At 47.5% G+C, this 27,657-nt stretch overlaps 1 protein-coding gene across 4 annotated transcripts in view; it reads left to right on the forward strand.

Moving 5' to 3' along the window:
* LOC146860386 (transient receptor potential cation channel subfamily M member 7-like) overlaps nt 1-27,657 on the forward strand; it is a 1,286,036-nt gene that overhangs the window by 1,150,250 nt on the left and 108,129 nt on the right. For all 4 annotated transcript variants that reach the window (XM_085644245.1, XM_085644247.1, XM_085644246.1 and 1 more), the window contains 3 exons: nt 16,840-16,890; nt 16,983-17,048; nt 27,012-27,295. In XM_085644245.1, coding sequence (XP_085500371.1) covers nt 16,840-16,890; nt 16,983-17,048; nt 27,012-27,295 — 401 coding nt within the window. The remainder of the gene's footprint in view (nt 1-16,839; nt 16,891-16,982; nt 17,049-27,011; nt 27,296-27,657) is intronic.

Here is a 27,657-nt window from a genome sequence, read left to right on the forward strand (position 1 = left end):
CGCAACGGTATATGAGGTATGAGTGTGTCTAGTGCAGAAGTCCCTCTTTTGGAAGTTGGCATATTTGTGGAATATGTGCCTGGCGTATGATTGGCCGGGGCTGGCTGGTGAGCCTGGCTCCCAGGATCTGGGAGGGTCTGCCCGGTGGTGAATGGAGTGTTTAGCATACTGATGTGAGGGGAGGAGTGAGCCTGGGTCTGCTTGTGGATTGACCGTCTGGTTTGAGTGTCATGAATGAGGCTGGGTTTTCCCCAGACACTGCTGGCTCCACCCCCTGGGGTGCGGCTGATGTTCCTAGCCTGGCCAGTGTAAAGAATCCCCCATAACCAGTTCCAGCTGGTTCTCCCCCTGCCTGCCCCTTCAGACCAAGAATGTGTGTATAAAAAGGGTGCTGGGACACCCTGGACTTGTTCTTGTTCTCCAACTTGAATCTACCCGGAGCTGCTGCTGCTGGGGCTCAGGGGTGGCGTGCCTCCCTGGGCCCTGCCCTACTCCTGGACTAAGGATGGCCCCTTCCCCTCTTTGGCGCTGTTGGGCCCCCCTGAGGTCCTGGACTACCGACGGACTTTGGTAGCCTGCATCTAGCGCTGGGGGAGCGCTGTCCCTTCTGCCCAGCGCCTGGAAGCGCTGCTCCCTGCCCCTGCCGCTTTGGGGTCCTTCACTCCTGCACCAGCGCTGGTAGCGCTACATTCAACGAGCCGGTGCCCACCCGGCGTCTACCCCGTGCTCCCAGTGTTCGATACCCCCAGCGAGTGCCTACCTCGCTTTATTCTCTGCCCGTGTGCCTTACGAGGGAGCCCACTCCTCGTCGATTTCTCCCCGAGTTCACCGCCGCCGCCCGGGACCCTAGTGACGTCATCCCCGGGCCGCGCTGGTATTGGCTGCCGGCCCGGGATTCCCCACTGGCGTCATCCCCCAGGCCGCGCCGTGATTGGCTGCCGGCCCGGGAGAAGGAGGAGAGGCCGGCCGAAGGAAAACGACGTAGCAGGAGCGGCGGGAGCTCACTCCGCGCCCCTGCGATACCCCCGTGAAGCTGCTGACCTTCCCCGGGGCTCCCGAGAGAGAGAGAGCCCCGGAGCACAAGGAGAAGGCTGGCGCAGCGAAGGAGACCGGCGCACCAAAACCGGTGAGTGCTGCTGCGAGCCCCAGGGAGGAGGGGCGTCGGGACACGTTGTCGGTGTCCGCCCCCCCTCGAGTGAATCTCCGGTTGTGCCCGAGGCCCAGGAGGCCTCCCACGAAGCCCAGTCCCCCGAGAGGGACTCCGCGTGCCCCCCCCAATGGTCTGAGCCCTGCGAGGCTCCACCTGTGGCATGGCCCCCAGAGCCCAAGAGGCTCCACCGTATCATTGCCCCCAGAGCCCGAGTGGCCCCACCCGTTGGCACCCTTTTCCCCAGGGCCGGTAAGGCTCCCACGGGGTCCCTCAGTGGCCCAGCACTTAGTGGGCCACTGCTACGTTTAGCTTTGCCCCGGGCTCCCTGCCATGAACATCGAGACACTTGGGCCCCTTGCCCCAGAAAGGCCCGCTGGCCTGTGGATTGCCATGGACCAGGTCTAATGTGATCCCTACACGTATTCTGTGTTGCACCTCTACGGGTGCTCCTGTTGTTGTGTACCTTGTCCTATTTTCCCCCCTTGAATACCAGATGTCCCCTATGTGATTCCTGGCCGTGGTCCCTTGGCCCTGTGCTGTACCTTCTTCCCCGAAGCCCCTACCCGTGCCCCTGGCACCTTGTACGATGTGTGTTCCTATGTGTCCTGCTTAATACAGAATCTATTTTTCATATATATATACTTGGTGTGGAGTTCCTTTGTGGGAGGCCCGGGAGGTTGTTGTTGGTGGGTGCGTGCGCAAATGCTTCACACGTCCTCCGGGATAGGCCTGGCTGCCCGCGCCGCGTTGCCTAGAGGGCGAGCAGGGGTCGACCTTTCATAGGAGTGGTGGTCTCTGACTGGCTGTGGCGCAAGCCCTGGCCGGCCGGGGGTCCCATTTCCTACACTGGTGTCAGAAGTGGGATCCGGACTTGTGTTTGCGCAGTACCCCAACGATAACTGGCCTCCCTGCAAAACTCTGTATTGTACATGGTCGCAAAGAAAGGAGATTATTGTTTTAAGGGGTTACGTAAATGTCCGCTCTGTGAAAGATGTGTTCGAGTCAGGTGTCCCCCCCGTACCCCGCTGAATATGGTTTAGGCGTCAGGTGTCGCCCTGGCTGAATTGACGTTACCCCGCTGAATGTGTTGGAGGCATCATGTGTTCCGTGCACCGCTGAATGTGTCTGATGCGTCCGGTGTCCTTCCTTACCCCGCTGAATGTGTTGGAGGCATCATGTGTTCCGTGCACCGCTGAATGTGTCTGATGCGTCAGGTGTCCCCCCCGTACCCCGCTGAATATGGTTTAGGCGTCAGGTGTCGCCCTGGCTGAATTTACGTTACCGCGCTGATTGTGTTGGAGGCATCATGTGTTCCGTGCACCGCTGAATGTGTCTGATGCGTCAGGGTCCTTCCTTACCCCGCTGAATGTGTTGGAGGCATCATGTGTTCCGTGCACCGCTGAATGTGTCTGATGCGTCAGGTGTCCCCCCCGTACCCCGCTGAATATGGTTTAGGCGTCAGGTGTCGCCCTGGCTGAATTTACGTTAAGTTGTATCCTGTACATGGAAGACCTGCTGGCTCGGCCGCGGCTTGCCTTGGGGAGAGCTGAACATTGAGACCTGCTGGCGCTGCCGCGGCTCGTTTTGTGAAAGTTATGGTAGTTGTATCCCGGACAAGGAAGCCCTGCTGGCTCGGCCGCGGCTTGCCTTGGGGAGAGCTGAACCTTGAGACCTGCTGGCGCTGCCGCGGCTCGTTTTGTGAAAGTTATGGTAGTTGTATCCCGGACAAGGAAGACCTGCTGGCTCGGCCGCGGCTTGCCTTGGGGAGAGCTGAACCTTGAGACCGGCTAGTGCTGCCGCGGCTCGTTTTATTGAATTTATGTTAAGTTGTATCCCGGACAAGGGAGACCGCTGGCGCTGCTGCGGCTTGCCTTGGGGAGAGCTGAACGCTTAGTTCCCAGGTGGAAGACCAGTGGAGGGAGGAAGTTCCAAAACTGATAGGAAGGTGTGTTCTGAGGGTGTTCCCCCTGGGAGGACGCGGAACCTCAGAAGTAGAGGTAGGGTGGGGCATTCTTGCCCGTGACCTCTGGCAAGCCTGAGGGTGCGGACCCTAGGTGGAAGGAACAGTGGTAGGCGTGGCTACCCTGAGAAAGGGAGTGGAGAAGGGCTATTGTGGGCCCGGGGTTACCACCCCCCACTCCGGATTAGCAGGGACCAGTGGTATCTGGGGAGCCCAGGGCCTGGTCCTAGTCACAGACAACTAAGGCGTACCAGTAGGATAGCCTGGTTGGGCCTATGTCTTTATTGTTTTTCATTTTTTTCACATTTTTAGCCTGTGTGTGTCTATCGGTCCAGGTAGGCGTTGAACTGGAGGGTGGCTCGGTAGCGCGGGCCACGTCCATGTTCTATCGCCCTGCAAGCAGGGAAGTCCATCACGGTAGTGATTGGTCTACCCTGCCTTTGGGCTGGGAGGGACGTGTGTTGGACCTGGCCCATCTGGCAGGTCCGCCCCTGAAGTTTTTATGCTATATGTAACCTGGGGATGGTGATTCCCCCTCTGAGTGAGTGTGAGGAGAGAGCGACCTCCCCTTCCATAGGAATACATGGGGAATGGATGAGTCCTCAGTAGTTCCCGGTGCGTAGGGTGTGCAGGGTCAAGTCTGGTATGGATGAACTCGGGAGGTTGAATGCTGCGCAACGGTATATGAGGTATGAGTGTGTCTAGTGCAGAAGTCCCTCTTTTGGAAGTTGGCATATTTGTGGAATATGTGCCTGGCGTATGATTGGCCGGGGCTGGCTGGTGAGCCTGGCTCCCAGGATCTGGGAGGGTCTGCCCGGTGGTGAATGGAGTGTTTAGCATACTGATGTGAGGGGAGGAGTGAGCCTGGGTCTGCTTGTGGATTGACCGTCTGGTTTGAGTGTCATGAATGAGGCTGGGTTTTCCCCAGACACTGCTGGCTCCACCCCCTGGGGTGCGGCTGATGTTCCTAGCCTGGCCAGTGTAAAGAATCCCCCATAACCAGTTCCAGCTGGTTCTCCCCCTGCCTGCCCCTTCAGACCAAGAATGTGTGTATAAAAAGGGTGCTGGGACACCTTGGACTTGTTCTTGTTCTCCAACTTGAATCTACCCGGAGCTGCTGCTGCTGGGGCTCAGGGGTGGCGTGCCTCCCTGGGCCCTGCCCTACTCCTAGACTAAGGATGGCCCCTTCCCCTCTTTGGTGCTGTTGGGCCCCCCTGAGGTCCTGGACTACCGCCGGACTTTGGTAGCCTGCATCTAGCGCTGGGGGAGCGCTGTCCCTTCTGCCCAGCGCCTGGAAGCGCTGCTCCCTGCCCCTGCCGCTTTGGGGTCCTTCACTCCTGCACCAGCGCTGGTAGCGCTACATTCAACGAGCCGGTGCCCACCCGGCGTCTACCCCGTGCTCCCAGTGTTCGATACCCCCAGCGAGTGCCTACCTCGCTTTATTCTCTGCCCGTGTGCCTTACGAGGGAGCCCACTCATCGTCGATTTCTCCCCGAGTTCACCGCCGCCGCCCGGGACCCTAGTGACGTCATCCCCGGGCCGCGCTGGTATTGGCTGCCGGCCCGGGATTCCCCACTGGCGTCATCCCCCAGGCCGCGCCGTGATTGGCTGCCGGCCCGGGAGAAGGAGGAGAGGCCGGCCGAAGGAAAACGACGTAGCAGGAGCGGCGGGAGCTCACTCCGCGCCCCTGCGATACCCCCGTGAAGCTGCTGACCTTCCCCGGGGCTCCCGAGAGAGAGAGAGCCCCGGAGCACAAGGAGAAGGCTGGCGCAGCGAAGGAGACCGGCGCACCAAAACCGGTGAGTGCTGCTGCGAGCCCCAGGGAGGAGGGGCGTCGGGACACGTTGTCGGTGTCCGCCCCCCCTCGAGTGAATCTCCGGTTGTGCCCGAGGCCCAGGAGGCCTCCCACGAAGCCCAGTCCCCCGAGAGGGACTCCGCGTGCCCCCCCCAATGGTCTGAGCCCTGCGAGGCTCCACCTGTGGCATGGCCCCCAGAGCCCAAGAGGCTCCACCGTATCATTGCCCCCAGAGCCCGAGTGGCCCCACCCGTTGGCACCCTTTTCCCCAGGGCCGGTAAGGCTCCCACGGGGTCCCTCAGTGGCCCAGCACTTAGTGGGCCACTGCTACGTTTAGCTTTGCCCCGGGCTCCCTGCCATGAACATCGAGACACTTGGGCCCCTTGCCCCAGAAAGGCCCGCTGGCCTGTGGATTGCCATGGACCAGGTCTAATGTGATCCCTACACGTATTCTGTGTTGCACCTCTACGGGTGCTCCTGTTGTTGTGTACCTTGTCCTATTTTCCCCCCTTGAATACCAGATGTCCCCTATGTGATTCCTGGCCGTGGTCCCTTGGCCCTGTGCTGTACCTTCTTCCCCGAAGCCCCTACCCGTGCCCCTGGCACCTTGTACGATGTGTGTTCCTATGTGTCCTGCTTAATACAGAATCTATTTTTCATATATATATACTTGGTGTGGAGTTCCTTTGTGGGAGGCCCGGGAGGTTGTTGTTGGTGGGTGCGTGCGCAAATGCTTCACACGTCCTCCGAGATAGGCCTGGCTGCCCGCGCCGCGTTGCCTAGAGGGCGAGCAGGGGTCGACCTTTCATAGGAGTGGTGGTCTCTGACTGGCTGTGGCGCAAGCCCTGGCCGGCCGGGGGTCCCATTTCCTACAGCATTCAACACATTTGGTTCAACAAACACTTGCAAGCAGCAGCCAAACAGAAAGTACGTACCTGTATGATTTGTTGTCAGTTTAATCCAGGTAAAAGCATTCCCGTAGAGCAGGGTGGATTTCAACCTCCCGATCACCCTTTTGAAGTCCTCCAGATGGATTATATCCAGATGGAACGTTGTCGAGGATTCAAATATGTCCTCGTAGTTGTCTGTGCTCTTTCCCGGTGGACAGAGGCGTATCCCGTCTCAGATTACACTGCCCCGACTACTGCCAAACAGTTAGTTCGAGAATTCTTCCCACGGTATGGTTTGCCCCGTATCGTGTACTCAGATAATGGCCAGCCATTCTCATCCGACCTAATGAAACACGTTTCACTTCTGTTAGGTTATCAATGGAAATTCCACTGTGTCCGACATCCCGAAGCAGCAAGTCTCGTGGAACGTCATAATCAAACTCTGAAAATTAGATTGTCCAAAGTATGTAGAGAAAAAGGTGTCGATTGGATAGTAGCCTTACCAGTTGCGCTCTTTTACATGAGAATGGTAGCACATTCTCGAACAGGGCTATCCCCGTATGAGGTGATCTTCGGTAGACCACCAAATATGTGGGGGACGCCTATACCTCGTAAAATCACTGATGTTGACTGTAATATGCTGACAGATTACCTGGCTTCCTTGATGTCTGCACTACAATCTTGTCGTTCACAGGTAGCTGCAGCTTTTTCCGATAACACTGAGGTGAAGCCCCATGACGTGGTTCCAGGTGACCTGGTTCTTGTGAGGAATTTTGACCGGAAGACCCAGCTGGAGCCCCGGTGGCAGTCGCCCAAGCTCGTCTTGCTGACCACAAGGACAGCCGTGAAGATTGAGGGACGTAAAGGGTGGTTGCACTCGAGCCATATCAAAAAATTTTATGGACTACCGTCCGATGTGAACACTCAGCCCTGCATTCCTTCTTCACAGACAGACTCAAAGCTCCCCTTGGTTGAAAAGACGGAGACTGAACTCTATAAACTGAAACTAAGGTCTAGCAAGTCAGACAATTTGATTGTTTAAGTCCTCTCCAAGGTGAATCGGTTGAATTTGTCTCTGACATGTATCCTCTAGACCGAAATAGAGAGAGAAATAGACAGATACAGCTTAAAAAACATGCGTACTGTAAATCGCTTCGTAGTCACTGCATAGTGACATTATTAATTTTGTTTTTTCTAAGTCTTCTGATCATCATTTCTAGTGTATTGCTACATATGTATTACCCTATTTCTAAGCGTGCTTACAATGCTACTGCTGAACATTCTTTTAGCGAATTACCTCCGCATGAGTTGTCTTATAGATTTGCGCTGCGCAACAACACTTTTATTAGTATGTTACATTATTCCCATCAGACCAACAATGCTACCAATTGTTGGATATGTGGCCGACTTCCTCCCTATCAGAGCTATAAGGGAGTTTTGCCTCTCTTTCCGTATCCGTTCACACACAATGGCTCCTGTGGAGCATGGTTTAGTTTGATTAATTCCCTAGATTCAAATTCAGTAGTTTATCAAGACAACTGGGTATGGGGAAACCTGAACCTAGTTTTGCTTAAAGTCTGCTACCCTAACAAGGAGGGACTTCCCAAAAGAACAGGAACTGATCTAGAAAATGAAGTATATGGATTAGGTAACTTTACACTTAACCTCATGATTCTGAATGTTGAATCCGAAGCTACACCAATCTTGCCCGCTATGTCAGTATTTCCAGTTAAAGGTGAATTATGTGTAAGAAAGAATGGTTCCATACACATGGGCCATAGTAAATGCACCACTGTGATGAAATTCAGTGATCAAGGCAAGTCTACATTTAGAGCTTCTCGTCATTCCTACTTCATATGTGGCCAGACTGCATATATACGTTTACCTCTAGATTGGGATGGTACCTGTTACATAGCATTCCTTCTGCCACCTGTTTTCCTAGCCCCTCCTGATTATCATAGAAATACCCATTTAGTACACAATAGACAGCAGAGAGATCTCCCGATTGTCGACTACACCGAAACAGCATGGGAGCAATACACAGATTTCAATAAAGGTTTCTTTCCCTATATAGGTACAGTCACTAATAGTAAGCTGATACGTAGATTAACTAGAACCCTTGAAGCAGTAGTGAATGAGACTACTTCCGCCCTAGGCAACTTAACAGAGGAGCAGTCTGCGATGCGGATTGTTGTGCTTCAAAATCGTCTTGTCCTTGACGTCATCCTGGCCGATAGGGGCGGAGCTTGTAGGGTCATCGGATCAAGTTGCTGTGTTTTCATACCAGAAAACTCGCCGTCAGTATATAAAGCCATAACTCGCCTTCATAAGATTATAAGCCAGATACACCAGAGTCCAGGCACCTGGACTTGGTCCGGTTGGTTCTGGAGCGTGTTGTCAGCCTGGGGATGGAGGATTCTATCCTTCCTAGGTCTTGGCTTTCTCATATTATTCAGTTGCTGCTTATGTCTACAATGTGGGCCAGCGATTTGTGGTTTGTGTGCCACATCGTGTATTCCGCATCCAAGTTTTCATTCAAGATCCCGGAAGAAGAAAGAAGAACAAATGATGCTATATGAACAGATTGATGGATTGATGAAGATCGATATCTCCTGAGGGTCCGTAGGGGACAAGGAGGGAATGAGGAAATATGAATTTTATGATCAGATTATGTCCCCTATCTTAGACCCCAACGGCTCCATGTGCATGTTACAAGTACATGTATGTTCCCTCCAGTTCCAGTTATGAAGACGCAAATACATGTGCGTCCACCGTCAACATGTCCTCTTTCAGATCCGCCATGAATGAGTCGGATATTCCGTTCCTAAATATGAAAGGCCACCGACTTTATGTGGTTCACTTTCCACGTTTTACAGTTCAAGCGAGTAGGCCCTGAATTCTGCCATCAAGCCTTTTCCTGCCTTCTGCCTCTGAAAGCTCCAGTCCGAGCCCGCATCTGTATCCATGAACTTTGTCCTACTCCCTGCGCGGCTAACGGTGCCTGATCCGGCCTGTTGCCTGCCAAAAACTGTATTTCACCTTCAAGATTATCTGCTCCGCTCCTCATCCGATGCATTCCTGTCTAGTAGTTTAGGTAAACATTCTTCCAGCTACCGAGCAAAGGGCCAGGCCTCACTGTCCTCATGCAAGTAATTCATAGCCCCTGTTACCATGGAGGATTCCTGCCCCCTCGCATCTCATGTAGACACTTAGACGCTTGTACACGCATTAACAGTCAGTATAGAATAGATTCCGTCCGAGAGACCTTTCCTTTTGGATAATACAGTTCTTTAAACATAAGATATTAGATATGATTTGGGATTAGGTTGACATGACCCCCCAGACTTCTGTCTCCACATGTAGAGCTAAATGTCAAGTCCCCTTCACCCTCTAGTTGCACGTCAATCACACGTCATGCGGCTGCGCACGCATCTCTGCCAAGTATTTCTGCTGACACTGCAGGATTCTCTTATGGATCCACCCACCTGTGACATCATGTTTAATGACGTTTCTAGTCTACGCCTATGTTTACGCCTATTTACATTACGTATGTGTATTATTATCTATATTATCAGCTGTTACGCCTCCTGCATCTGTCTTAATGTAATGCTTTTCATATAAATATCTTTACTTGTCAATAATGTATTGCCTTCCCTTCCTGAACCCTCGTGGTGATGGAATTTGATGCCTATGGTTCGAACCATAATTCCTTGTAAGGAATAAAGCCTTTCAGAACCTCTAATACCACGGATTCTGCCTCTTATTTTTACTGAGTTATTCTTACTAGACTTTACCGCATGAAAAATAGTACAGGTAATTAAATATTTACCACAATGCAGTTACATCTTTATATCCGTCACAAATGACTAAATCAATAGTTGATATTTTGGGAATTTGTCATAAAAAATACTTGTATGCCATCTAAATTTAAAAAAAAAAAAAAACTATTATCTATAAAATATCTTCCAAATTAGCCTAGTCAGTCTTTGACAGTATAATATTCCTTGCATAATAAGTGTTTTGATGAATGTCTTTTTAGCTTAACACATTCTGAATTTCATAAGATTGGTAACTCTGACATTGAGCACTTCTATTGCATCATGGAAGAAATTAACATTTACCAAATAGATTCCAAATAGCACAGGGTCAGGAACCATCGTAGAAGGAGTCGATAAATTTGTTGTAGTGGGACGAACATTACATTTGTGTGAGTGTCTCAAACATAAAATTTCAGTTTTCACATACAAAAACCTCTGCTTACAAATGCCCTATCAAACACACAAAGAGGCTTTTCATATAGGAAACATGCATTTGCAATGCAATAGATCTCACATTTACGTGAGTTTGATCTATCAGCATTGTAAATGAAAAATGCCTTTTTTTATGTTTTGGTCTTTAAAACATAAATAAAGGCATTGTAATTTACAATGCTAATAGCTTAAACTCTTGCAAAGCCTCTGTGCCTCTTTCTTCCGGCCTGCTCTGCCTCTGCTAATGCCGGCTGCTGCCCTCCGTGATTTCACTCAGAGTCGGCAGCATCCCTCCTAGCAACAGCGTAAAAATACATCACATGGTTATTTTACGATGTTGCTGGCAACTTTGCCTCTGACACCATGGTTTTGGGTGAAATCATGGATGGGAGAAATGCATGCGGTAGTTTTTTTTTTGTCCCTGGCTGCTTGTAATGTCAAAGTGCACATGTTGCAGGAAGACATGTGTGCCTGCAGTAGGTGAAACGCATTAAAGAAAATAGTGCTTACAGACTAAAAAAGACCCACCATGTAACAACTGAAGTAAAGGCTCATTCCTTATGGGAGGTTGCAAATGAAGACAAGGCGGTACTAAGGTGGGACTAACAAGCCTAATAACGAATCAGAAGCCAGCATTTACGAAGGACAATGGCAATGGGTGGGGCTTCAAGTACATAATCCAAAACAGCATGGCTCGCACAGCAGTGCATGCGCTGCCTAGGCTCGACCTAAACATGGGAGCACTCGGACAGATTTATGCGCAAACCAAATATGAGTGGGGTGCTTGACTCAAGCATGCAACAACTAAAGTATGTGCTCGTTCTTTGAAGGCACTGAGAAAGCTGCCTTGATTCTCATTACCTCTGAATGGGACTGGATCAAAAAAGAAAGGCCTCAGGGCAGACAGGCAAGTCAGCTGTAACGCATGGCTTATTGTATTCTGGATAGCAACATTCTTATAAATGATCTTGTTGCATGTGTGTGGATTAATGTTAATGCTTGTATTCCTGACAAATTAACTTCCCGTTCACCTGGATAGACTTGGTACTAAAGTTGCTACACTTCAAGGCTCTGCTGTGAATGAACCTGCATTAAGAAGCTAAAGTTTCGGGGGCGTGGGTTGTCTGACACAAAGGGAAATGCCTGGCTAAGAGTGAGCTCTGGCTCCTCGGAGCCACAATGTCGTCCCTTCTGCAAGCCTAATGCATTGACAGCGCTCCCCACACAGAGGAAAGGCTCCAGAACCACTGGGGAATTAAATAAGCGGCTCTGAGCTGCCCTTTGCCTGCATATTACTGCGGGGAGACACACCAAGGACCGCTCGCGGCCTGCACTGTGCCTGATATCAGAATGCAACAACGCTGTAAGTAACGATCCAGACGGACCGCAACAAACGCTTGCACAAACAAAGGATTCAGCACTGATTTCCTCCCTCCCCACATTCCTGAGTGACACTAGTGACATTTTCTGCCTGATGTGGCATATACAGCATTTTTGGCAACACCGATGAGCCTAATTAGCAGCAATGGTTTTACCTGGATTACCCTGCATGGCACCCTGAGGCAGGCTGCATGTTCACTTTCCTGCCTGCGTATACTTGGTTCAACAGACCACACATCGCCCTTTAAGATGACACGGTAAGGTCTACCTTCTTCCCCGCTCCTAAAAGCATGAGACATTTTCCCACAAATGCAGTGTAATTGGCAACTCTAACCGCCCTGTCCGGCCCAATCCTAAACAGACATTCACTCAGACAGCCCTTCATGGACCCTTGACTCAGGCCTTTTTTCTTCTTCTCTTAACCACCTGCTCGCATTTCCTTCACTAATCAGGCCTTACAGGGTCGGCGATTAGTCCGATCCTGTTTAATTTATATCTTTGACCCCTTATAGAACTGATTAAGTCATTCGGCATATCAGTCATCAATTATGCCGATGACACTCAACTGATTTTTTCATTTGAGGGTAGTGAGTCGGTTTCGAAAGACACCTTTCATCGCTGTATGTCGGCCACAGCCGAATGGCTGCGAACTAACTCACTCCAGTTCAACGGGTCCAAAACGGAGGTTCTCCATTGCTCTCCTGATCGCCTCCCTCGTGCGCTGCCTGATGATTTCTGGCCACCTTCTATTCCGGGTTCTGTGGCAGGAGCTAAATCGGCTCGTAATTTAGGAGTGGTATTTGAACCTGACCTACAGCTGGATGGTTCAGTAAATAAGACCGCAGCGACTTGCATGGGCCTGCTTCGTGCCTTACGCAAAATTTTGCCAATACTCCCCCCAGGTGTCAGAGCAGAGGTGGTGCGTAGTATTATACTCAGTAGATTAGACTACTGCAACGCACTGCTTCTAGGAGCTCCTAAAAAACTGATCCTTAAGTTGCAGAGGATACAGAACATGGCGGCGAAACTGGCTTTATCGCGCCCACGCTCTGCTTCCTCTTCTGCAGCTCTAGCTGATCTACATTGGTTGCCGATACAACAGAGGATCGCGTTCAAGGCGTTATGTCTTGTATTTAAGGCGTTGCATGGACTCGGACCAATTCCACTCCAGGGCCTGTTTTCATGGTACCAAGCTGCCCGGCCTCTGAGATCCTCATCGGCGTTTCTGGTGCGGATTCCAAGGATCACTAGAGCAAGGATAGGTGGCCGCGCTTTTAGCTATGCGGCCGCCTCACTATGGAACTCCCTTCCTCTGGCGCTGAGGGGTAATCAAGATCTGCTCTCCTTTAAAAGGGACCTTAAGACCTATCTGTTCCCAAGGGCAATGTAAACATTCTTCCGATGGTTTAATGGGGTCTCAGCGCCAGGATACCCTTTGGGTGACAGATGCGCTTAATAAGAAATAAATACAATACAATACAATACAATACATTGAGGATCTAAGTGTAAAAGCCCCCTCTACTCTTAGCGAGCCCAGTACAAGGGAACCAAATTCTGAGACACATTGAAAGGCAAACTGCCTAGTATACATGGCTGTTAAAGGGGTGGTGTTTTATTACTGGAACATAAGACTTTTGAAAACTGGAAACTAAACCAACTGCACTACCTTGGATTGTTAGGGTTTCTGGACCTCCACATCCCCCGAGTTTCCTCCTTACCACATATCCACTGAAGGGGTTGTAGAAACTACCTCCACCAATTTGTCGCAATAGTAACTCTTAATACCAGCCTGCTCCACAATCCTATGTGAGCGGTCCTTGTTTACTGCTCACAACCCTGAACTAAAGCTGCTGGGCCTCTTTCCTTATACGCAGCCCACTCCTCGCTTTGGGGACCAAATAGCGACAGTATGGCGGAAAAAGACTTCAAGCCAGGCACGAAACAGACCAAACCAGAAACCTCCTTCACCAGAATCCCCAATCAAAGACAAAACCAAATTGAAAGAAACAATGGATACCATTCTTAAAAAACTGTTGGGTATATTACAACTGGCTCAGGTGACCTAAATCATCATAGACCTTATTCAACAAGATGTGGCTGGAATTAAATCTGACAAAGCAAATAACCTACAAACTATATGTTGCGGAACAACGTATCGGCGACCTTGAAGACAAGTCTCTTTCCACAAAAAAAAGACCTCAGCTCACTGACTGCACAGACTATCGGCATCCATGCAACGTGTTTGCTGACCTTAAAGACCTAAACAGGAGGCGTAACATCAGATTTTTTGTTTTCCCTGAAGACAGGGAGGGAAAATATGGCTCATTGGTTGCCCTTCTGGAAGACGGGCTCCCTCACAATATGAATATATCCTTTGACAAACATTTCGAATTTGAGAGAGCTCATTGCATCCCCACACGCCAAAACAACCGTTCTGTCACCACTGGCCCACCAAGACCAATCGTCTGCAAACCCTTGCGTTATCAACATGAGGAACTAATCCTGGAATTCATACGTAAACACAGATCCATGACTTGGTAAGGACACCGGATCACTATCTTGCAGGACTACTCCAAGACCACCGTTCAAGTGCAGAAATGATGCCTCTCCCTCACCCTCAGACCCAGGCTACGGACCATGAAAATACCTTTATCCTTTTCAGGTCCCGCTAGGCACCACATCACTTACAAAGGCTCACCTCATCTGTTCCATTATTGCCGGTACCTATCTTCCTTTGTGGAGAACATTCAAGAGGCCGAGATGTAAACATACTCCCTCAGTCAGGCACTTCGTAATACGCTACCTTTCCTGTTGAACTTCTATATTCCCTCATATACACCAGATGCTAGGATTGCTCAGTCACTCATATGGCACGTGTGACTGAGCAACCCTAGCATCTGTGCCCATTATGCTACGCATGTATATTTGCTCATCCACACTTGGGCTCATTTGCTTATCTGTGTGTTTGTTTTGTGGAGCACCGGAGATGTATGGCCTCCTCCTTTGGGTTCCACGCTCTACCTATTTCAGGTTGGTCGGGGTGGGTTCAAGAGTTGGTGGGCTCTACCTTTGTTTTCCCTCGCCCCCCTGCCTTTTGCCAATTGCCTCCTTTATTCCGCAATACTAAAGTCACATCTGATCTGAACCTGTCTTTGCTGCATGACACATATCCCACAGGTGGCACCTCTGTACAATGTTTTGCAACAGGTTTGTCTAACTTGTATTCATCCAGCTTTCCCTTGTTTCACCAATGTTGAAAACAGACTCCCTGCAGATAGTCTCACTTAACACTAAAGGGTTGAATCATCCAGGTGGAGCAGATCAGAAAGGGGGGTACAATGGACAGTACTCACTCTTCCAAGCAGTTAACTCTCCAGCCTCAACTACCTATTCAGTGAAGGGACAGGTTTAGTCGGCAGTAGGATGCGAGACTTTGAAGCCTTCCAAGCAAAGAATTAGCAGCATTTATGTTGTGGATGAGCATGTAAAGTATTATGTCCTGTTTATCATGAGTGCCCCTATGGTTATACTAAAAAGAGACCATTCACAAGCGAAATCAGATTCTGGAATTGTCTTCAAATGATTCTGTTCTGGGCTTAAAGTCGCTAATGTTAAGGACCGTTAATTTGGGATTGCAGATGCAATACTGATAGCCCGGGAACTGTCTTTAAATATCACCAAAGCACTACATTTCTGTAAAAGATGCTTATGGTCAGCCATGAACTGTGTAAAATTATAGTTATAGAAAGCTTTGAATTGCAGCTTCGCCAAATTGAGCAAATTCATATTTTCATGGAAAATGAAATATCTATGCTGGACTCGGCTGGATAGAAAACTCACCAGCAAAACAGGCAGAAATTTCCATAAGTACTATAAATGGAGAGTAGCAATTTATTCTCCAACATGGACATGTTTGGCAGCGAGAGCACCCTCTTGTTTTCAACCGACATGCTAAGCACGGCAGATTTAACAATTTTCTGATTGTACAAGCACTGTACAAAAAAATGGATTTAATGTGTGCCTCGATATTCCTGTCACCTGAGGTTTAATAATTGTTAATGTTTTTAAATAAGCCTATGTATTACATCTTTCAGATATAAGAGCACTTTTAAAGGTGCTTAACTGCAAAATATTTTCCGTCTGTGGTGGGCTACTATTACATTGTCTTCGTCTGACAGAACAGCATCCGCAGATAAAACCATCTAGTTGAAGAAAATGTGGACCAAATCAGGATGTCGCCGACTTCAATGAACAATCTTATGTCGATTGTGACTAAAGTACAAGTACTAAAGAACTTCGGTTGCTAATAGGGTTTCCTGTGACAGGAGGCGCTGGACAGGCTTAGCGTGGCTTCTCTGGTGTTGTGGGTGGGGGGATTAGCAGCGATGGTAGGTGCTTTGATGAAATAACCTATCATCAGCATTGTGCGTTTTAAACAATATTGTTTACTGAGAGGTGGACAAGGGGTTCCTTCCACTCTCAAAGCCCAACAATCGAATTTAATCTAGAGGTGTGTATTTGTATAGTGCTGCAGCATAACCTCTTAACCGAACCGGTGCATCCAATGAGCTTCCAATCCCTCCTCCAAATCATGGCCACACCCGATGAGTGATGGGAGACCAGAGAGGTAGAAAGCTCTGGAGGTGGAGAGCAGCAATGGAGCCCTGAAGTAAAGACCATGCCTACTAGTGTTTGAACTCTCCCTCCAAAAGAATAACAAGCATTTGCAATGCAATAGGACTCGCATTTACGTGAGACCTATTGCATTGCAAATGGTAATCATCACAGACAACGGAGGGGGGGAGAAGGCATGGACAAGGGGCGGGCGGCAGGCACAGACAATGGGAGTGCAGGGTGGGAGGGGCCAAGAAGGCATGGACAACTGGAGTGCTGGCGGGGTGGTGGGAGAAGGGAGCGAGAAGGCACTGACAACGGGAGTGCGGGCGGAGGAGAGGGGAGAAGGGAGCGAGAAAGCTCGGACAACGGAAGTGTGGGCGGGGGGAGGGAGGGGTGAGAAGGCACGGACAACAGGAGGAAGGGGGGAGTAGAGAAGGCAGTATGAGTACCTCATTAAAGAAAATAGCGCTCACCGTCTAAATAACACGTACCGTGTAACACTCGAAGTAAAGGGGCCAGTAGCCATGGGAGGATACAAATGACAACATGGCCGTAATAAGGTGGGACTAACAAGCCTATAAAATCCGAAGGCAGCATTTACGAAGGACAAAGACACAAGCCAAAGAAAAATATGGGCAGGGGAGTGGGCGGGGCTTCCCTCACGTACAGAACTACAGCAGATCTTCACCAGAGCAGCGCTTGCGTACTGACTCTAGGCTCAACCTAAAAACAGTCTTGCTTAACATTTTACTGTGGCGCTGAAGTGTGAGCCTACAAAACTGCTTTTATTTTTCCAGAGACAGAGTCACCTTTCAAACCAATCATGAACATAACGTTTTACTACACTGGTGAGTAAACTGATCAGTAATTTATGTAATGGCAGTGTCCTTTCTTTTAAATTGTTTAACCTATAATTAACATATATTTCCCTTTTATGCAGCTGTTGAAAGAAACAATTTGATGAGGTTGTCCCAGAGTATTCCCTTTACTCCTGTACCTCCCAGAGGTAAGTAACTTGGTGCCTAACAATTCAATTTCTGTAAAGCTTGTGGGTGAATGTATGCAGGATGTAACGCCCATCATGAGGGCAACAGCCTTGGTGTATTGTGGGAGATTCCATTCACACACGAACATGAATGCCTGAAAAGGTATCTCTGCCTAACAAAGATGAAATAGACCGTCTAAACAGTGTAACATAGTACTTTTGTCTGGTATGTGTATTTGTGATGCAGAATTGTTTGCATGTGTTTAAAGGTGAACTTTTAAATGCAGTTGAATGCGCAAAACATTTTGATGAAAGGCCTTTAGGATTTATTACTATGAATAGAAGTGGTCAGTAACGTGTGCAGTCCCCTGCTCTGCATCACATTAACTGGAGTTGCTGTACACTCTTGGTTTGCATTCGTTTGCTGGTGTCAGTGAGGGTGAGCAGGAGAGGACATGGCCGAGTGTGAATTTTTGGCCCCATGGATTGTAGAGTTTTTCCTCCAAGTAGAAAGATTATAGTCCACAGACAATAACATTTGGCGACTTTGCAGTTCACTAGGTATTCTGTCACGTCACATGCTTCCCTGCTTACCATTACCATAATCTTGAAGCTCCAGATGCAAACAGAAGGCCTTTTCCAAACAAGATACACTGTACATAGGTAATTGCCTATAAAATGTATATGATACACGGAACGGACGGCAAGATTTTAAAAAAATATATATCATTTTGTAACTGGAGTTCCTGAGAAGAGGTAAAATCAGAAAATGTTTACAGTGTCAAGTTAAATTAATTCAAAATACTAAACTAAAAAAATCTGTGATAATGCCATGTTGAGGTTGCACCTGCTTTTAACAACGAGATACAGCCTCACACCCAGATTCTAGGGCAATTCAATGACATGTAGGTTATTATAGTGACACGTGTATGGGGCTACAGATTGGGCATTCAAGCAGCATGTCTTGCCCTTATTCCTTGGGAGAATACCTATCACTGCTCTTGGGACTTGATACATCCTTGTGCCGGCTCCAAATGGAAGAGAGTGAGGGCTTGTCAGTATATCAAGATAATAAAAAATAAAAAATTGACATACTAAACTGTAAGCCATGATTGGATAACTATAATGACGAGCTCACTATCACGCTATGTATGGTAGAGTTTATCATCTTGATTAATATCCGCATAGCGGGTAAGATATACTTTGCAGACCCACACAATACTTTAAGCCCTTATTATGCGCTATATGGAATTGTGTGGGGAGATTCCTAGTGAACAGAAGTACTGTTACTGGCCAGTACATTTGAATTGAATCCCGCCTATCAGTTAGATCCCTCAGAATGGGGAATAACTGCGGCACACAGAATTGCAGTATGGAAGTCGGCATGGTATTTCCTATTCCAAGGGGTTTAATGCTCCGAATTTACCACCTGCTCTAAACAAGTGGTAAATGGAATGAATGACTTCCCTGTGGGGCAGTGATGGAGAGATGGGTGCGGAGAGGGAAGAGAAAGGAATAGTATTGACAGGGATTTTTATTGCCTGCTTCTCAGTGCTCAACTTGAGGCGGTGGTTGCTGGTGGGGCCACGGCACTTATTTTTGGGGGCCAGCTTTTATTTTTCCACATCACATATTTACCAAGTGCATAAAAGAGAAAAACACACAGATCGAAGGATAGTGGACGAGGAAGATGGCAAAACCGCCACAAAGGAAGAAAGTAGGAACCTACAAGAGCGAGAAAAAGGGCCAGGGATTTGCCAATGAAAGGCAAGTGTAGAAGCTGAAAACTTAATTACCTGTGGTGAAGCCCAATAATAGATTTTGTGTTTAGTTTGTTGATTTTTTATTACATTCGAAACTACGTTTTCTCGGAAGAATAATGTCATGGTGTATATATAGGAACAAGAAAATCTACTTGAAACCAAGTTTAGCTAAGAGTTAAATTAATAAATTACAGAAATTGAAGCTGAGGGTAGGCTTCTTCAGAATTGGATCTTTCAGATGCTAGCACCTATCGTCATTAGATATACAGCAGTTCAGAGCTGGACTCAAAACCTCCTTCAACCATCACTGAGTAGGAGAGTCGTCAGATTCTCTTCTACGTAAGCTATCACTTTGAAAATAAAACTACCTAAAACTTTCATTGAAGTCAATTGTATAGACCCCAGTCATCAGCGGTTCAAATTTTGTTTTTAGTTTTGCAAAGACTCAGGCAGGCTGCTGAACTATTTCTCAGCTGAGGCTAACTGCACTGGCAAGAGTCACAATTTTTTCAAAAATGTCAACAAATTCTATAAAACACGTAATATTGATGACCGTGACTGCTTATACTTCATTTAACATAATCACAGCATTGACAAGGGTACTAAATATCAGGGCTTTATTAGAAGAAGAGTGGAGTTCAGACTTTTCCTAAATTAAGGCAGTTGTCTATGGTCAGGTCATCAAACAGCGCAGAGTGTTCCCCCTCTCCATCTAGTAAATTCCCAAAAAGGATCAATATTTTCCAAGCACAAACCTAGAAGAATAGGAAACCGGAAGAGGGCAGCAGGAAATTGATTACGATCTCCTTTGTAAATTAAGAGTGCTTTTTAGGTTTAAATCTTTTTTATTAACATGGAGCAAGCGGTCAAGAAAAGTGCCACATGTCTGCGCCACGCAGGGCGTAATATGGTAGATGCAATGCCGTGAGATATCAAAACTCCAATATTATACAAACTACCCCCCACCCACCCAAATATAAAAAAGGAGGATAAGGAGAGAAAGGAAGGAAAGGTAAACTTAAGAAGGGGGAGGAGGGGAGGGGTGCCATTCTCCGCCGATTCAGAGAACCGACTGTGACGGGGGCCAGCGTGTACCAGGAGAAGCCAAGAAGAATCAAGCGTGAAGGTTTGGAGTAGTTATGCTGTAATCAGTTCGGAGTTGCGGGAAGGGAACTATCTGATTCTTGTGGAACAATTGGCCTAAGGCTCGGCAGCCCATGTCCCTCCACAGCGGGAAGGCCTGGAGGCCCACTCCAGGGCTGAAGTCTGGATGGTCAGGAAAGGAGCTGAGGGGGGAGGGAAATGTAGTGAGGGCGTGACGTGTGTTAACTCGGTCCCAGACTTTAAGAACGGAGCGAGTCACTTGAAAAACATACAGGTTGGGTGGGCGATGACGTTTCGGCAGGAAGGGAATCTTCATGAGGGACATACCGGCAACGTCTCGGTCTTGGAAGAGCCAATGTTTCTCTGATTCTGCCCTACTCCATTCAACCAAGTACCGGAGTTGCGCGGCGGTGTAATAGAGTGCCAGGTCTGGGACCCCGAGGCCGCCCTCATGGGGTGGGAGGAAACTCACCTGACGCTTCAGTCTCGGTTTACGCCTCTGCCATATGAAAGAGAACAGTTCCGACTGGATCTGTTGTAGCCATCCTCCTGGGGGAGAAAGAGGCAGGGTCTGGAAGAGATATAGAATCTTGGGAAGGATGGTCATGTGGACCGCTGCTATTCGCCCCAGCCATGAAATTGGATGTTGTTTCCATTGTGAGAGCGCAGCCCGAATGTGTGTTTGCAGGAGGGAATAATTGATGTGGCGCATGTCTTGCAGGGTACAGGCCAGCCGTACACCCAGGTAGGAGACCGACTCGACGGACCAATGTAGCGGATAACAGGCTTGTAGGTCTGCCAGAGTTGCCGACGGCAAGGACAGACTAAGTGCCACTGATTTTGTCAAGTTAATCTTAAAACCAGAAGCTCTCCCGAAGGACTCTAACTCCCCCATAAAACAGCCAAGAGCTGTTGTGGGGTGTGTGAGGTTGGCTAAGACGTCATCCGCATAGAGACTGACAGTGTGAGTGTCACCGCCAAAGCGAATGCCGGAGATCTGGGGGTGGTCACGGACCCTCTGAGGGAAAGGCTCCATATAGAGTGCGAATAGCAGGGTCGACAGAGGGCACCCCTGTTGAGTGCCCCTGCCGATGGGGAACAACGCTGAGGTATAGCCATTCACTCTGACTGTTGCAGTAGGGAAGCGGTAGCAATTCAGGATATGCGTTCTCATCTTTTCCTGGAGGCTGGTGCGTGTTAACGTCTGCTCTAGGTACGGCCAGTGGACGCGGTCGAAAGCCTTCTCTGCATCCACGGCCAGGAATTCGCCCGGGATACAGGAGGCCTTTTCTATTAGATGTACAACTCGTTTCGTGTTGTCGCTCATTTGGCGCTGCAATATAAACCCTGCTTGGTCAGGTTCTACTAGGCCCTGCATATAGGGGGTCAGGTGAGCGGCCAGAATCCCGGTGTATAGTTTCAAATCAATATTTAAGAGTGAAATGGGCCGATAGGAGCTGCACAGTGTCTTGTCTTTCCCTGGTTTTGGGATGACAACGATCGCCGCTTCGAGCATGGATGCCGGAATAGTGCCAGGTTCAGCAAAGGAGTTGAAAAGCCGGGTGAGCAGGGGAGCCAGTGTGTAGCAAAATTGCTTATAGAAGGCCACGGTGTAACCGTCGGGCCCGGTGATTTATCCAGTTTCAGGCGGGCAATTTCGGCGATGACCTCCTCGACCCTAATGTGTCTCTCTATGTGGGCCGCCTGATCAGGTGTTAAGCTAGGAAGATTGGCCCAAGCCAAATAGGTATCCATGTCCGAAACCGCCAGAGGTTGTTCGGTGTAAAGCTGCGTGTAGAAGTCACGGAAAGACCCGGCAATAGCCGTGTCATCTGTGAGAGTCACACCTGAGGGGCCCCTAATCTCTCGAACCCCTTCTCGCTGTCTGGCTTCTCGCAGTCTGTGTGCAAGCAGCCACCCGCACTTGTCCCCCCCACATAACAGGAGTGGCGTAGGCGCATCGCCGCATATTCTGCCCTAGCCCTGTCTAGTGCAGTCAATTGCGTTCTGGCTGCTGTCAGCTGTCTCCATGCCCGCGGGGCCCCCTTTGCGACGGTGCATCTGTTCTAACTTAAGTTACTGCCAAATTATCAAAAGGATCGTCAAAGAAGCTTTCCAACGGAAAGGGGAACCCAAATAAAACATCACTCTCTCCGGGAATGAAGATCCAAAAACGAATAATAAATCACACACTGAGAAAGATACGGAAAGATCCAGATAACAAAGACTTGCAGATAACCCTGAGGGAAGCCAAAAAATCACTAAAACAGAAGAAATGGGAGAAACAGAAAAATAAAAACGATCAACTATGGGCAAAATTATTCCACGAAGCGAATCAAAAAAATAGCTCTAAATTCTGGAGAATGATTAAGGAAATAAAAAATCCAGACCATCGTGGCATAGACTCAAACATCACAGAGGAAGCATGGACAAACTACCTAGCTAGGCACTTCAACAGTGAGGACACAATCAAAGAGGAAGCGCCAAAAAGCTTGAGAACGGACTAAATGACGGAAGGATCAGGCTATCATCATACGATTGCTGGTGCCCAAAGAGAAAAAAACAACAAATGTAGTAGCCTCCTCTTGAAAACGTACGATTCAAAGAATGACGTAGACATCTCTACAGATTCGGACCCACACGAATCGACTATTGGGACAGATGACATCTGAAGACAAATAGCGAAAGGAAGACCAACAGGAGCTCCTGGACCCAACGGCATACCACCAATGTTGTACAAAAACGGTGTAGAGTTCTGGAGCGTCGCACTAACACCTTTATTCAATTACGCAAAAACAACTCAGATACTACCCGAGTCATGGCATGGATCAATAATTAGTCCAATCTACAAACACTCGAACAAAAAAGACCCAAAAAACTATTGTCTGATTGCGTTAATTGATGTATAAGCAAAATACTTTGCAGGGAACATACTAGAGGAACTAACCCCATGGGCCACAGAAAACTCAGTAATCCCGAACACCCAAACCGGATTCCGTCAGGGTCAAGGAACAACCACAAACATCATGGCCCTGACTCTACTGATGGAATCAGCAAGAGAAAATAACAAATCTTTATACCTCTGTTTCATCGACTATACTGCTGCGTTCGATCATGTAGATCGCAACATGCTATGGCAAAAACTGGTCAAATGGGGTATACCTGCTCACCTTTTAAATGTACTGATAGCACTACATTCTAACACCTGGATTAAAATCAAATTAGGTGCAGGCACACACCTCTCAAAACCTATAAAAACAACAAAGGGCCTCAAACAAGGCTGTGTCTTAGCTCCAACGCTATTCAATCTCTTCCAAGCTGATCTACCGGGCGAACTAGACAAAAGTTCCTGCCACGCACCAAAGCTAGGGAAGACCACACTATCCAATCTGCTGTACGCAGATGACCTGGTGCTTATCAGCCAGACGCCCATAGGTCTCCAGCACCTGCTAAGCACTACCTACTCCTTTTAAAAAAAAAAAAAACGCTCTGCAAATAAACTTCGATAAATCTAAAATAATGGCAGTAAACTACAAAAAGAAAAGGGAAAACAACTGGCACATAAACGGAGAACGAATGGAAAATGTAACAACTTACAAATATTTGGGTGTAATACTGGATTCGAAGATCACCTTCAAACCTCAGCTGGACTCCCTGCGAGGCAAGGGAATGGCAACCTCCCTTGCCTTAAAATCCTTAAAGACAAAACTCCCAGATCTGACCTTTTACCCGTTCCTTCAAGTAATTCGTGCAAAATTGCAACCAACACTCACCTACGGGAGCGAACCCCTTCAAGGGAAAGATGGCACCCTCTTGGACGTAGTCATATCGAACTCCTACAGGCTCATCTTTAACCTGCCAAAACATGTTTCCTCTGCACAAATACGACTAGAATTTGGCATCACGAAACAAACTCTAGAAAGACGGTGTGCATACGTTGTTGCTTGGCACAAGATACGCAATGCCGATAAAGATTCCCTAAACTTTAACATCTGGGAAGAGACTCTTCGGCACCAAAAATCATCAGCGAGGAAGTACTTAATTGATTCTCTTGAAGTGCTGGGCCTATCCGACTTGTGGGGCAGCCCAACAGACCACGTGACGTTTAAAAAAACAGCCAAAAAAGTAGTAAGACTTACTTCCATAGTTGAAGATAAGGAGGCCCTGACAAAAAAAGCACACGGCTGGATAATCCTTAATGACTATGGAACAATGCAACCACAGGCATACCTTAATGTTGGCATGAACCTAAGAAAGAAAGAAAAAATGTTAAAACTGCGCCTGGCCGTAATCCCTTTATATCCTCACTTACCGCCCTGGATAAGGAAAAATCTTCAACCACAATGCCGCCTGTGTAAAGTCGGAAAGGAAGACATTGTCCATGCGGTGTGCATCTGCCCCAAATTGAAAGATCTGAGATGCAAATTCCTCCGAGATTCCTTTAAAACTCACGGTATCCGGACATGCAGACAGGCAGTCAAACTTTGTTTCAATCCCAGCAAAACAAAGTTAAACTGTCAGGTCGTAAAAAAATTTGAACTCGCTGGGGTCAGATACATGAGAGCCTGAGGACTGTTGATTTTAATAATGGTAAACTACAATCTGAATCACACTGGCAAAATTCACAGGACAGAGAGAACTTTTAAACATTTTTTTTTGGTCAACTGTCCTTGTTATTTTTTAATTTCCTTTTATAATGTTTTTATTCGATTTGTAAAGATTTTAATTAATCATGCACAAATAAAATACTTACTTACTTACTTACTGTTCTAACTCCTGTACTTTATGAGTGCTTTTTAGACAAAAAGACTTGCGCTTCACATCCAGGTTGAGAACAGGTTCCTCTACTTCAACCTTCTCATGAGATGGCCAAGTTAACTACCCATAATCCACTTTCACCTTCTAAGCAGAATACATCACATCCCTCTGAGCCTATGGAAATCTGGATTAAGAGAAAGATCCAGCTGTCAAAGATGTGGGGTCCTTGAATCGAGGTTCCTTCACTAGTCTTGGGCATGTTCCAGACTATACACATACTAGCAGGAGATGGAGGCCACTGCTGCCAAAATGACTCACATGCGTCTCACGCTAGACCCCAGGATGCTGGTCCCGATGAGAGTAAAATGCATTTAAAAAATATGTAGAAATTTTACAGCATTGATAACGGTTACAGGCCAAGAGGTAGATTGACAAACACTGGGGGTGCAGCGGGCACTGACCCTTAAATCCTGTTTAGCAGACCTCATATATTGCTACAAGCAATTGGAAATATATGCTAAGCCCCCTCAAGATCAAGAAAATAAGGGACTTGATAACCCTCCGTGGGGGAACTCCTTATGTACCCTTAGAGACGTTAACTCCTTGGGACATTCCTGTCTAACTTATTTTATGAGCTGAAGCTGAATGTTTTGCTCCAAAATGACGTTGGCAACCAGCCGCGGTCCGTGCAAGTAACAGTGGTGGAGCCGGGTAAAAGGGGATTTCGAGGGACGCTGCAGAGGGAAAAATAAATAAATGATTAATTTTCCCTTGGCATCGTCTCTCGAAATACCCCCTTACCCCGCCCTACCGCTGTTACAGCTGTTACCTGCACGGACCGAGGCTGTTGGCAACAAAGGTTGGTGATACATAGAGAAAAAATGCTCATATGGCAAAATGAAAACCTGTACTGCTACTAGTGTTTGATGTACTGCTATCAAACAATGTATGTGGTAAGTATTCATAAACATTGCAGTTTAGATTATCTGGGATACTTATCCTTTATAATGTTTTAATTTGGGGTTCACTGCTTTCTCTTTGCATTAGCACCACCCAGCCTTTTTGAAACGTTCTTATGGCTAAAGAGTGAATGGGTGTTCTTATGAAAGAGCCCATTTTTGGATTAAGTACCCAAAAAGATTCTCAAATTCTCTCTCAAACTTTACAAGAGTTTAAAATCCTCAGTTGCCACAGGAATTTAAAAGCTGCGCTTGCGATTTAATGGCAGGAGAGAATAAAGTGCTGTGATAAAGCAGGGTCAGTGATGATGGTAGACTGACCAGTGCTTTTTTTTATATCTTCATCACAGCGTGATGATGTTATGGCCTTTGATTTTTGTTGTCGGATGGGTACAAGAAAGGACAATCCTATTGTGCAAACAGCTAACCACTGTTATGCCACCATTTTCCAGGTAACTCCATCTCCTGCAGCTAGACCTCAACTTGGCTTCATTATCCTGACAGCTTGAAGCCATGTTTCCTACAATTACAGACAAATCTCTTTAAACATCAAGTTATGTTAATTAGCACTCGTGGGGACATCTAAACAAAGTTCATTTGAAACAATTAAATTGACATGCTGTTTATTTTAATAGCATTAATGATGGAAAGGTCCAAACTGTTCCATTTCTAGACAAATTGTTAGCGTGGGGCTGCCAGTCTTGTAAAATTCACTATATGCAATAAAGAAAGGGGTTAATTTTGGTACACAGATGCCTAACTGTGTCCTCTTGGTAAGCAAAAGCAAGGTCATTGATAATGAGATGCCTGGGGGGCTGAACATGATCTAACATTTGGCTCACTGTAAAAAGCTGTGTTTAACCTTCTTGAAGATCTCTATTACCATTATATAATTTCTGGTGAGGTCATAACCTAGATGTTCACCACTGGCATGGCCTCAGTCCTCTATATCGAAGACTCTATCTTTCTTTCGTAGCTCTTGCTACATACGTAGCTTTTCCTCCTAAAAGAACAAATGACTGTTTCATTTCCACATACATATTCTCAAATAGTGAGGCAGCTAATTTTGCCACCTCTATTTTTTATTTGATGTTGGAAGTAATTGAACAGTTGGGGCGGGGTGGGCGCAGGGATAAAGCTGCTGCTATGGTAAAGGGAAACGAGCTTTGAATCACATCCTCAGCTCAACATGCTATGAGTCTGGGCAAATCTTTTAATCTCATGCCTTTAACTGTGCAGTATCTGGCTGTCTATTAAAGTGCTCTGATGCCCTCAGACCATGTTTACACTTCACGAAACTGTAAAAAAAAGTGTATTAAAGTTTGGTCGCTAGTGAGGATCATATCTTCAGATCTGCACTACATTACATTGCTACCATTGTCCATACACTTCTTTTGCAGGTGAACTGGTCTCTGTGTACCGCCTGGAGGAGAGCTCCCCTGGCATCTTAAACAACAGCATGTCTTCATGGTCGCAGGAAGGACTCAGTGCAAAGATTGAATACATCAGCAAAAAGGAAATGGGAGGAGGTTTACGGCGAGCTGTTAAGGTTCTGTGCATCTGGTCAGAAGATAACATCCTTAATGCAGGGAAGCTGTACATCATCAAATCGTTTCTTCCTGAGGTTGTCAATACCTGGGCAGGCATCTACCAAGGCAACACTGTACTACATCTCTGTCTCAGGGTAAGTGTTTACACCTAAAGATGTGATCATGAGGCTAAAAGATGGCAAATGCGATTACCATTGGTATATGTTGTGTTTCTAGTCGGCAAAAAGTTCCTTTCACGATCATTTCTTGCTATTAGATCAGATGCTGCAAAATCCCTGATCAGTCTCAGAAATATAGACTTGTAGAATGCAGGTGGCACTCAAAACATTGTCACAAAAAATGCTGATCATACAACCGGTACAAAAGGGGGTGGTGATGGACGGAGCATCAGAACCAATCAAACACTCACACCCAGTCAACAGATCTGGGTTTGATCCATCACCGTTCTTTAGCCCACTCTGCCACCCCAGTTCAGACATGGCCATATGCAAATCAG

The sequence above is a fragment of the Triturus cristatus genome, chromosome 3_1 (assembly GCF_964204655.1).
Source record: "Triturus cristatus chromosome 3_1, aTriCri1.1, whole genome shotgun sequence".
NCBI classification, from domain to species: domain Eukaryota; kingdom Metazoa; phylum Chordata; class Amphibia; order Caudata; family Salamandridae; genus Triturus; species Triturus cristatus.